Genomic DNA, 13,073 nt, shown 5'->3' on the forward strand with positions numbered 1-13,073 from the left:
TTTAGTATTGTTTGCTGACCACGTGCATCCCTTCTTGGCCACAATGAAGTGCAGCTGACAAATCTGCAGAAATTATGTGATGCAATCATGTCAACATGGAAAGGAATTTCAAAGGAATGTTTTTAACATCTTGTGGAATCCACAAAGAATTGAGGCTGTTTTAAGAGCATTCGCCCTGCTCAGCGAATGTATATATCCCTAATTTATTCTGAAGGTAGTTATCTGTTGATGCCATTTGTATTCATTTTTGGTTTGAACATGGTGTTTTTAATTGTAAATGACTTAAAATGAGAGTCTGAGCAGTAAAATATGTAATATAAATTATTTGAAATCAGATGATATACATTTCCAAGGCAGAAAGGCATGTATCCTGGTTGGGGGCCTAAATGCTCAGAGTGTATATATATCTTTTTCTGTTACGTGTTCAAGGGTTAAAGGATGAAGGGCAGACCAACTGTTGTGTTTATCACCCCTATAAAAAGTTTGAAGCAAGTTTAACATTGGAAAAAATATCCATTCTTTTAAAATGCACTCTTCTGATAATCCACCCCGCTATGTGTCATTGGAATTAGGCCTGATGGGTTTTTGAGGGGAAGTTCCATGGATCAAACACAGACTTGTTGCCACAACAAGACCTGAAATCCCCCCTACACACACACACACACACACACACTCTCTCTCTCTCTCTCTCTCTCTCTCTCTCTCTCTCTCTTACACACTCACACGCACTCTCCACCCATTCCTCACAGATCATTAAACTGTCACATGATTCTCAGCCCACTGTTTTCTGATGAAGTCCCTGCCCAGTATCATACAAAGATTTGCTTGTTTGGTCTGAATCCTCCAGGGATAAAACAGTGACTTGCAGGAAACTCCATTCCCTAGAGTGCAATATAACATCCATCATAACCATCATCGGTACTAATACCTGAAAGTTTCAGTTCTGCAATGCCACAAGGTTATGGGTTTAATTCGCTCTGGATAAGAGCGTCTGCCACATGCCAATAATTTAAATGCCAATTTTTAAATCTCAATTGCCCTGTGCAGATCCTTTTTTCCACTGATATAAGTATTGTAGGGGATATAGCTTATGGTTCATGGGGAGTCAGTAGTATGAGTCTGTAATTTGAGTACGGTCAGTCTGTTGGTCCAGGCGAGGGTATAAACAGAACAGAACTACGGAGATGCCATTGGCGAGAGTGCGTATAGGAATCCTGGTGACATGTGGAACTTTCCTCAATCTCTCAGACATGCTGAGTGAACAAGATCACCCCTGCTGATAAACTCACAACATAAATGTAAGCTGCAGGTCTCTGTTTAGAGTAAATAGGAAGGAAGCATTCAGTAGCTGGAAACAATTAAGATTAGTACCGATTGCCTTGAAGCCCCTTGATCTAATCAGAATAGGAAAGAACAAAGGAAAAACACTGGCTTTGTGTAGGGTTTTAATTACAAGTGCTATTATAAAGGCATACTGTAGCTTGGTAAATGGTTTTTCAGATTTGTGCATTTTTATTTTTTGCTGTTGTCATGTATTGTATATGCTGCTATCTTGGGAAGATCTCTTGTAAGAGGCTCAGCGAGACTTCCTGGAGGGTAAATCGGCAATATGTTACGTTGAGCCAAGACCACCCCCCTGTGGCTCTTTGATGTTACTGATCAGAAAATGCACCGAGACATTAAGTGGGTCATTTTGAACATTCTAGTATTCATCAAAATACTAATGTGAGTGCTATTAGCACTACTAGCCTGCTGAAAAGCCACACAAAGCCATAGGCTACTTGCAGATCTGATGTTCAGTATCATGGTCAACTCATATTCTCTATTACTCTTTGCTCAGTAAAAACTAAATGTTGGGAAGCCGAAGACATTCCAAGTTAGAAGGCAGCATAGTTTTTAAATATTCCATTTATTGTTTAACCCCTTAAGTGCCCTTTAAGAGCTGGGCCAGTGTGTGTTTTTTTTTTTGTATTAATTCCATTTTTAACAATGCAATTTTCAATCACTATTGTAACGGGATATGCCGCTTGAAAGTGTTAATGGTTCGATCTGTATAACCTATTTGAAGATGTAATTGCTTTAGCGACAAGTTTTATTATTATTTTGTAACATGTGGGTGGCAAAACAAGAGCGGGGGGACCTCACTGTCTCTGCATTTTGGAAATCCATGTATTACTCAAAATAAGATAATGTCAGTGTCCTTGTCACGGCAAGGATCCAGCAAAACAAATGCATAATAATGCAATTCGAAAAACGTGCTCAAACTTGATTGTTCACTTAGAATTTCTCTGGAGGAATTATCATGGTTATCCGTTTTGCCGCTGCGTACTCCTACAAAAGTATGTGGACATACTATTGTGAATGCTATTACCTACATTTTATAAAGGCTCTATATAAGATAGCCGACCTATGAACTACTCGGACCAGTATCGGTAATACGGTTGGACAGTAAAGGCGTGATCCCCATTCATAAGCAAAAAATACAGTATAACTTCAGCTCAATCTAGAACTGGCTAGTGGTATGGTATTGAAGTAACAACTGCGAAGCATTTTAGCTCATGACATTTTTTTTTCCTGGGTAATGAACAATAGGCATGCTGAGATTGTTACTCTTCGGAAAAAAATTTTATGGCCTAAAAGGTTGATGTTTTACAAGACATTTGTGATGCGTACGTCTAAAAAGAGGACTTTGTTTGGGGGACCTCCAAGGAATCTCTCGTCTGTCTAGCCTCTCGAGTTAATATTTCTGAGACCGTGAAAATACTGTTGGCTCCACAATAGAGGGCATTTTCATAGTCATGACATTTTATATCTGTGATCAGAATGCTTAATCTGTTATGTAATCTGTATGTGTAGGGCTGCTGGTCACAGTCAACACTGGCACCTGGGATTTGATACCAGCCAATAATATGCCTCAATTCACTGAAAACCAGTAGTATGTAACAGTAACTTATTTTAACTAGTTAAAATTGTTTTCTCTGGAAAATGTATAGGTTTGATTGGTTCTGAGCAGCAATGTATGAACAGCATATGGTACCTCCAATCTCATAAAATCTCTCTCCTGTCACAAATGTATGAGGCTCAGCTCCTAAAGCAGCAACATGGTCAATAATTTTGGGATACAGTTAATATGATTTCCCACATCTGTATATGTATAAAAGCCAGTTTGTCCATGTCCTTCGATATTATGTGGCTTGATGGTGGTTTTGGTCTTCTCTCTCCAGAGGACGTTCTGGCTAAGGATTCTGGAGAGTGTGCAATATGCCTGGAGGAACTGGTACAAGGAGACACCATTGCACGCCTACCCTGTCTCTGCATATATCACAAAGGGTAATGGTACATACTCACCTTTTTTTGTACTCAAATGATCTCAGATAATACTCTCTCAGCATATTTAAATGTGCTTCTCTCCCTTTGAAGCTGTATAGATGAGTGGTTTGAGGTCAACAGATCATGCCCAGAACATCCTTCAGATTAAAGTCCTTATTTGCACAGGTAATACAGGCTCACTGATTTATACCTTATATTTGCACTTTTAGAAATAATTTTCATAAGCAAAATATGTAAATGCTTTGGTAATATTCCATATTCATTGGCATGGTAACATTGTGACAAATATTTGTTTTCTGAATAGACTTTGTCCTCCCTAGGTTTCTCATTCCCTGCTCCAATGCCAGCTGACAGCAATGTGAATTATTTTATCGTTCCCCCTGCTTCACTGGGTCTGCAGTCGCGGGACAATACTGAGACCCTCACCCCTGGACACCCAGACCTGCCAAAAACACATCAAGTCTTCAGGGAATCACCTTTGCATAGTTATGCATACATTTGCACACTTCCTTTTTCAGCAAACTGAAGCAACCGTGGCAGCCTTTAGCATCAAGTCATCTCACCGTCTGTGCACTGGTGGCCATGACATGGCAACCCTGCAGCCCTGGCGAATTGGGCGATGTTTTGCAGATCGGAGCTCCTCCCCCATTCCCAACCCTGACATATGCACCTCATATGATTGACACTCCTGTTCAAGGGCCAGGTTCTTGCTGAGCTGTCACTGGCTGCATTCATCTCCCTCCTCTCGTCCAGGGATTGGACTTCCTCTGCTGCCTTGTTTTTGGATGGCAGATCTGCACTTTTTATGCTCTTACTGCGGCCGTGCCCTATCACACACTGGCACTCTCAAGACTTAAGATGGCCAATCATACACTGATACCTTGAAGCAAGGGCACGTCCTCTTGCAAGCCGTATCTTCCAGTGCCTTCAGAAGCCAATAATAAAGGATTTAATGTTGTACAGCCTGCAGGTCATGTGATGAGCAGCGCATTCTCCCTGATTTGTGGAATATACTCCCCAGGGAGGGTCATCCTGGGTTCTGGTTGAGGACCTGACCAGCGCCCCCTTGTGGTGAAAGCAAATGTGAAAGCTCAGCGTTATGTCTGAGCGAGAACCTCCCCTTTGGCACCATCGGAGGGGTAGCAACCACAGACCTCTACTCAGGACTCTTCAATCCTGTGGACGTTCAGGGCTGACTGCCCTGAAAATGCGTGGCTAAGCCTTGTACTCTCTCCTAATCCAGTGGAGAGACACCATTTTGGAATGTGAGAATATGGCTGAAATTTATTCCCAGGGATAAGTACAGGGAAATACTTCTGTATGTGTGTGTTTCATTATCATTAATTGTTATTGATGTTGTACAAGGTGTGACATGACACTGGGTTATCGGTCATACAGAGATAAACTGTGCAAAAGGATTTTTTTCTCCAACAATGGTTATGTTGGATAGGGTACAGCCAGGATTTGGCACATCCTGCTGAGAATTTCAACAGCAATGAAAGAAAATGTGTTCTTCAATATGTACACTTTCTTCTAAAATATTATACATCTGAAATTCTCTACTTGCTGTAGTCTACCCAATTTGCAGGTTTGTAGAATTATGGCCACACCCTTTAAAATGAGAGCTTCAAAAAGCAGATGCTGAACTTGGAAAAACCGGTTACCTTAGCATTACATTCACATTATTGGCATTTGGCAGACGCTCTTATCCAGAGCGACGTACAGTTGATTAGACTAAGCAGGAGACAATCCTCCCCTGGAGCAATGCAGGGTTAAGGGCCTTGCTCAAGGGCCCATTGGCTGTGCAGATCTTATTGTGGCTACACCGGGATTAGAACCACCGACCTTGTGCGTCCCAGTCATTTACCTTAACCACTATGCTACAGGCCGCCCCTTAGCCAGCAAACTAGAGCCAGGTAAGGTTAGGTTTTCATTCCAGCACAAATGTGAAGTAAGGTTGTGCAAGGTACTGGTTATTAGTGAGTGGAGGATGTGCCCTGTGGAGTTTGAAAGACCTTTGGATTGGCACTCTGTGTTTCATCTCTCCCAGGTTCATTGTTATTGATGTTGTACAAGGTGTGACATGACACTTGTTTATCGCTCATACAGAGATAAACTGTGCAAAAGGATTTTTTCCTCCAAAAATGGTTATGTTGGATAGGGTACAGCCAGGATTGGGCACATCCTGCTGAGAATTTCAACAGCAGTGAAAGAAAATGTGTTCAACATGTACAATCTCTTCCGAAATATTACATAGCTGAAATTCTCCACTAGCTGTATCCTACCCAATTTGCAGATTTGTTTTAAGTGATTGTAAGCTTGTGAATATTGAATACTGTACTAAAGCCGGAATTGTGGCAACACCCTTTAAAATGAGAGCTTCAACAAGCACATGCTGTACTTTGAAAACCGGTTACTTTAGCCAGCAAACTAGAGCCAGGTAAGGTTAGGTGTTCATTCCAGAAAAAATGTGAAGTATGGTTGTGCAAGGTACTGGTTATTAGTGAGTGGAGGATGTGCCCTGTGGAGTTTGGAAGACCTTTGGATTGGCACTCTGTTTCATCTCTCCCAGGTTTCAGATTGAAAAGAAAGGTAAGATTGAAAATGTTGCCAAAGTGAATTCTATTAGGCCACTTTTGTGTTGACTTTTGGTGCAGAATTTGGTCACGGTTTTTCACCATTCATTTTTCACAGCAAATCAATTTCAGTAGATCCTCAGTGAACCCAACACATTGGGAGTGAAGGTCGTTCGGAATCAGAACACTGACATTTTCAGAACTCTGAAAGTGATGCTGAAATACACCGAAATAAAATGATTTCATTTCGGTTTATTTCGAGTTATAAACCAATAACCTCAATACCATTATTCAAAACATTAACTGTCAAGTGCAATCCAATAATTAACAAGCTAAACTTGCAAAACTTAAAATTGCCAAATCAGACATTGGCAAGGCAATGAAGTATCGTACTGCTCTTAAAATAACACCAATGGTAAGCGAAAATAACCGCTTGCATTCGTCGTAGACACCAGTGTGACGCGATCTTTGCTGGATTTAAAATGATTCGCCTGATTCTCTCTTCCATCCAACAGCGAATTTTGTCCTGGTGCTTTTCTGTCAAAAGCGGTACTTTCCTTGTAGTCCACTCTTTAGCAACAGGCGTTAAGCCTTGTCAATATATTTTTTTATACTACCAATTATGGTGTTGTTTGTGTTTTGCCGTTGTCATTTTGTATTAATGTCATACTTCCGATTCCATACCGTTTTCGGTTGGCCCGACTTTTCGTTTTCTGGGGTTCTACGGTAGCCTAGTTGATTAGTACAGGCATTCGTTAATTTGAATGTATTCTCAAAGGAAACTAAATCTGGAAACTGGGGCAAATCGTTTTTCTGTGTAATGCAGAACAAGCGAAACTCAGAAATCAGTAATAGGCCTAGATGGACCTCACTTGATGAGCTGGTGCAAAAGAGAAATGAGCAAATTTGGCAACTTCAATTACTTGAATACACATTGTTAAATTCACTTTTCATTTTGTACCAGCTGAAAAAAAAATGTTTTACCTTAGAAGCGTACATGCATACTCCTGCATAGCCGCCTCCCACATAAAAAACCCTTGGGCAAGGAAGGGCGCTCGTGCCCAGGGGCCTGCTAGGACCTAGCTCTGTGCCTGCCCTTGGGATTATCCAATCTCAATTAAATGTTAATGTTGATTTATAACGGAGAATGACAACCTGACAAAATGCCAGCTATTATGCGAGTACATATTAAATCCATACACGTACTATGGGTGGAAGTTGCTGGACTACTGTACCTGTCTGTTGAATGAATTCATTTTTGCATATTCACGTTTTTAAATTGTATCATCTTCTATGCTTATTTTCTGGTTCCATTGCTGCAGGAGGGTCATTCCGTGAAAAATCAACTTGACGTGTGGGGGGTGACCACTCGAATTTTGCTCAAACGTTGTTCATGTTCATTATATATTCAATAGAGAACATACACATTAGCCTCATAGGATTTATCGTTCTAAAGATATTGGTTCTTAAAAAAGGGGGGTGGTACCAAAAAAGTTACTCGCGCGTGGAAATTGGGGTTTATATAAATTTTGGAGCATCATATCTTTGGCAATAAAGCAGAGAACCATTAAAATGTGTAACATACCGATACCAATATTTGATGGCTTGTTATAGCAGCACTTTTCACAGAATGACCCAGGAGTTTCCTGTATTTACTTTTAATTTCTCCTTGTGCATTTGCCCCATCTGAGCCAGTTGGATTAACTTCTTAACATTGGTCTGTCCAAATCTACCTTGAGGAAATGTAGATCATTTATTATACACAGCATCAGCTTATTTACATTGTAATTTGGTTTAAATGTTGAACCTGTGATCCTTAATTGTCTTCTATGTATAGAACTTGGGATCATGTTTTTAAATCAGTATATGAAATTTCATTACACAATTATACATCTAATTGGAGCACCATGAATTTGTCTTACTACAGAGGTTAGAGATTTCAAAATTAAACTCTGGGAAAGTGCTTGGATGTACGGCCTTCATGTGTGTTTCATAAATACTTTAGGGCTAACCAAACACTTTGCCTGAGTTTATATATTTCAGAGAACCACTCTGTCCTTCAAAGCATCCCTTAAAAGGACAGATTTCATGAATTAATTTCAATGGGAAGAAGGCTAAGACAAGCACACATCTGATTGTTTGATGTACAGTGCTGCCAACTGTATGACCAAACAATTTCACTAGTGTTTGAACTTGACTGAACAATATGAAAAGGTTTCAGTGAGCTGACCGGTACCAAGCTTTGACAGGCTGACTGTACATAACTTGATAATCACAAACTCTTTTAAACAGACAATTAAGGTATATGTGTTATAACATTCCATTTATGTAAGAAAAAACTATGTACAGAACTATTAAATTAAAATCTTTTGAAATTCCATGAACTTTTCTTGTGCAAGACTCATGACAAAATTGAACACAAACCAAAGAATGTTAAATCATTATGCAAAACCAGTGGGTTATTCAATATAAACATGCTACAGCAAATTTTTTGGGTATTCAAGTAGTTTATGTAAGTTGGGGAAAGAGAACATTATAGATACTTGTAGGATTTTAGTACAAAGAGAGAAATGGTGTGGAAAGCATTTTTAATCCCTTTGCTGGAAGTTACAGCAACTGGTTAATTGCACCAGTACATTCACTTCCGTGTAAGACAATATCACAACTGTTCTTCCATCTGAGTCAATATAGGACAAACATTCACTTAAGTGACATATTTTAAGCTAGACAATTCATGATTTACAGTTTCTCACTTCCCATCTTGACATTTACTAGATAATTTCTGATTAACAAATACATTTAAACATTAGACCCACTATCCTTCAGAAAGCATAACATTTTATCAATACAAGTATGTTTTACAGTTTTAAACTGCATGTTTGAATGCCCAGCCACTATGTAACTAACAGGGTATGCAATCTGAGTTGACTATTTGGTATTGTTTCTATGTAGAATGGCTCCTGTATTAGCCTTCCAAACGAGTTTTCTGGACACAGGCTGATTCACTCTGCTCACCGGTTGCCACACAAGTCAGTCATTGGCTTATTTTTTCCATTTCCCAGGTGTTCTACTCCATTACCTCTTTTGATATCATCTAAGATGGAAGGCCCACAGTAGCCATTTGTCTCCAACGCCTCAAGCTTCCTGATGTAATCCAAGGGTATCCCATTTTGTTTGGCTCCGAGGCATATTACCTTAAATAACCATCGACATGCAAATAAACGAGAACATATTCAAAACACTGGGAATAGCTATACATGCATATATAATTCGTTTTTGTTTGCCTCATTTCCAGGATGCCTTTATACCTATGGCTTCTATGAGCCTCAACTTTAATACAGCCAAGGCTGCAAACATAACTTGTCTTAAAATAACGTTCGATTGAATGTTTATCAAATACCAAACTATTTAACTACAAAGTAAAGTAACTTATACACCATTAACTTAACTCGTAAACACGTTGTTTGCTCCCTTGTTTTCTCTTACCTGCTTGTATGGAGGGGAGGGGAGGCTGGGCTTGAAGTCGTTCAACTGATACGTTCTACAGACGATATCCCCTTCATCCGTTTCCACCTTCACCTCCAGCGGTCGATACATGCCAACATCCACGCCCTCCTGCCTCCAAACATAAATGACAAAGGGATGCAAAGATTGTCCCCGCATAAGAGTACTTATTAATAGAATATGTGGACACCAATAATGCAGCCTAATGCCCGATATCATCTGATGAATGTTAAGTAGGCTAAAAAGTATACTGACATTTTGTACATAAAATGTATATTTTTACTGTCGTTGATTGATTGGCGTATAGTTTTATATTGGGATATTCGGAATTTCCGCATTCAATAGCTCACGAACGAAACCAAATAAGATAACACTACATTTTTCATAGTGAAACATGCACTCCACTACAACCTATTTTTTGAATAGCACTGGTCACAAGGTCATAAGGTCCTGGGTTTTAATCCCAGGTGGGGCCTTTCTGTTCGAAGTTGCCATGAAATCGGGGTCAGTTCTGTAACTCATGTTAGTATTATTATGGATTTTTAAAATAAATCGATTTCTCGTGGTCAACTTCTAGACGGTCCCTTATTTGTCTGGAGGACGAGAAGTTCAACATTCGCTCGATTTTGACGAAACATATGCATTTCGGTCAATACTAAGGTTGTGGCTTGCATCCGCATTCATAATTAGTGACTTGTTTCAGTATTTGAAGTTTCGTTGCTGAGCTGTTGAAGCAGGAATCCGAATATCCCAATATAAAACCACTTCACGGCAATCCGTTGTTGGGGTTGTCACAATCTCTGATATTCACTCACTCAATTTATTATTTAACGAGATCCTCTAGTGATACTACTCTTGTATGAAAATCCAGCCTGCTTCAGTTGGACGAAGCATATGGCCATTACCATTCTTCTAATCCTATGCCTATTGTGTTCATTAAATCTGTACGGGTGGGATCTGGTTACACAAAACAAAACACAACTTACTTATCTAAACTGGCCAGTTGGTCTTGATTTATTTTCCAGATGACTCCCCAAACTTCATTCCCTGTGCTCTGTTCAATGGTGGCCACACCACCATGCCAGCTGTTGGACATTTGCTCTCCGATGAATCCAAAATTGAGTTTATAATCCTGTATGTAGAAGCGAATGTTTAAGTTACTTGGGAGATATTTCGTTGCCCTCTCTTCTCTGAACGCCACTGGCAGTTAGACGATAACGAAAAACAAATGGCCTCTACGTTAATGTAATGTTACTGACCAATTAGCCAACTGTTAAATTATTCTCGAGGATGTTCACGTTGTTCTCTTTATGACCGAATTTAAGGACAACTTAAAATAACTATTTGCTATTCTGCTCTCTAATAGCAAGACACAGAGCTAACTTAAGTTAACTAACTTCCGCCACATTTAACTAACTTCGGCAAACGGGTCCCTACCAATTATAAATGGTGCTAGCCAGCTAGCTAATTTAATTCACCTTTAGTCTACCAATACAGTAAAATGTCGCCGACGGATTCATTAGCCGTAGTCTCTCCCTCAGCAAATTGCTCCCAAAAGAAAAATACATGAACGTTGCCATAATGGCTTACACAGTGACACCAGCGTTGAAATCGTGATGGGAATACAGCGAGGCAGCTAAAAACGACGTTGAATAGTTGATTTTTAATCTCAAACCGTGACGTAATCTACACGTGCCAAAGAATCCACAAAAGCCTCACGCAGTACTAATGTGAATGTTTCTCAAATTAGTGCCAAATCTATGACATTTCAGTCTCATATATTGTATCACAGTTGAATGGTCCGGCTAGATAAGATAACAACTGCGTGAGTTTTTGAAGCTGGATCCTAAATCGCTGACTCAGGTACCTATTTTACTAGGGAATAACGTTTCAAAATAAAAGCATGAATGTTGTACGCCTTCTGACTGTTTCTGAATGTAACGATGTATTTCATGCATCAGATAGGCTACATGTTATACATTTTGGTTCATTACATGTCATGATCACACAGACGTGGCTAACAGAGATACATATTAATAAATGTATCTGATATTTCTTAGATAGCAACTACCGTTCGGTTTCAGTTCACTGTTAAAGCTGCAGAGGGCGACAAACGCCATTTTTCTGTATTTTGAGCGCGTCTGATGAATTCATTCATTCATTCATTCATTCATTCATTCATTATCCTAACCCGCTTATCCTGAACAGGGTCGCAGGGGGGCTGGAGCCTATCCCAGCATACATTGGGCGAAAGGCAGGAATACACCCTGGACATGTCGCCAGTCTATCGCAGGGCACACACACCATTCACTCACACACTCATACCTATGGGCAATTTAGACTCTCAAATCAGCCTAACCTGCATGTCTTTGGACTGTGGGAGGAAACCCACGCAGACACAGGGAGAACATGCAAACTCCACACGGAGAGGCCCCGGCCGACAGGGATTCGAACCCAGGACCTCCTTGCTGTGGGCTGGCAGTGCTACCCACTGCACCATCCGTGCCGCCCGCGTCTGATGAATGTATATAGTAATAAGAATGTTATATCATTTCTCACCCCCTACTCGACCCAGCTCCTGGTCCAAGCGATGGTTCTGTCCCGCCTGGACTACTGCAATTCCCTCTTGGCTGGCCTCCCAGCGTCTGCCATCAGACCCCTTCAACTCATCCAGAATGCAGCAGCTGGTCTGGTCTTCAACCTTCCCAAATACTCACACGTCACCCCCCTGCTTACTTCCCTCCACTGGCTGCCTGTCATGGCTCGCATCAAATTCAAAACATTGGTGCTAGCCTTCCAAGCAGTTAAGGGGTCTTCCCCAGCTTATCTACAAAAAATCATCAGACCCTACACCCCTGCCAGACCTCTTCGTTCAGCCTCCACAGGCCGCTTGGCACCTCCCCCTCTCCGAACCTCCACATCACGCTCACGACTACTGTCTGTTCTGGCTCCACGGTGGTGGAACGAACTCCCCGTTGAGGTCAGAACTGTAGAAACTCTCCCCACCTTCAAGCGCAAGCTGAAGACACACCTCTTCAAGCAGCACCCCTCCCTACCTCCCTGTGAACCTTAATTGTTGTCTCTGTGACTTGCTTTGTGCATCAGAATTTTTAGTTGGCTAGGTAAGCAGTGTTTGGATAGTTAACTTTGGTCACTTTTGCTCTGTTTGTTTGTTTCTTTGTTCTCAAAAAAAAAAAAAAGCGGCCCTCGTCCTTATCTTTGTTGTACAGGTAGCAGTTGAAATTGTACTTCCCTCTAGGGTCTTTCAGCGAACTTATCCCTGGTTATGGGTATGCACTTTGTTGTACGTCGCTCTGGATAAGAGCGTCTGCCAAATGCCAATAATGTAATGTAATGTAATATCAATCGCTAAATCCTACCAACTCACAACAGGACACCATGGGCTGACAAGCTCATGGACAGGGGACAAAGAAGTCAGTATTGGTCCAAGTTAGGGGGAAGGGAGTGGGGGTGTGGCAATAGTTTCTCAGAGGAGCATCTGTCACAGATGGTTTTTCATCCTCTGACACTTGGGGCCTCAGGCCTGAGTTTATGTTCTCATGCAGTCTGCTCCAAAGTTTTACCAGCAGTCCAGCAGGTCTGTGTCCCTCAGCCTGAACAACTTAGGTTTATATGTATTTGGCAGCATCAATGATCCATTCA

The 13,073-nt window shown here is 40.8% G+C and overlaps 2 protein-coding genes across 2 annotated transcripts in view; one reads left to right on the forward strand and one right to left on the reverse strand.

The window, feature by feature from the left end:
• The window catches only part of LOC133136259 (E3 ubiquitin-protein ligase znrf2-like), a 35,717-nt gene extending 27,427 nt beyond the window's left edge, over window positions 1-8,290 (forward strand). Inside the window, exons 4-6 of the mRNA XM_061253581.1 lie at window positions 3,225-3,330; window positions 3,421-3,495; window positions 3,651-8,290. Of these exons, the coding sequence (XP_061109565.1) occupies window positions 3,225-3,330; window positions 3,421-3,478 (164 nt within the window). The 3' untranslated portion in view covers window positions 3,479-3,495; window positions 3,651-8,290. The remainder of the gene's footprint in view (window positions 1-3,224; window positions 3,331-3,420; window positions 3,496-3,650) is intronic.
• Window positions 8,291-8,477: 187 nt separating this feature from the next.
• Window positions 8,478-11,224, reverse strand: LOC133136260 (gamma-glutamylcyclotransferase-like). The gene is made up of 4 exons (XM_061253582.1): window positions 10,889-11,224; window positions 10,397-10,542; window positions 9,393-9,525; window positions 8,478-9,100 (listed from the first exon to the last, which is right to left on the reverse strand). Exons 1-4 carry the CDS (start codon window positions 10,988-10,990, stop codon window positions 8,918-8,920), a joined length of 564 nt encoding a protein of 187 aa, XP_061109566.1. The 5' UTR covers window positions 10,991-11,224; the 3' UTR covers window positions 8,478-8,917.
• Window positions 11,225-13,073: the final 1,849 nt, after the last annotated feature.

This window comes from Conger conger, chromosome 9 (genome assembly GCF_963514075.1).
Source record: "Conger conger chromosome 9, fConCon1.1, whole genome shotgun sequence".
Lineage (NCBI taxonomy): Eukaryota > Metazoa > Chordata > Actinopteri > Anguilliformes > Congridae > Conger > Conger conger.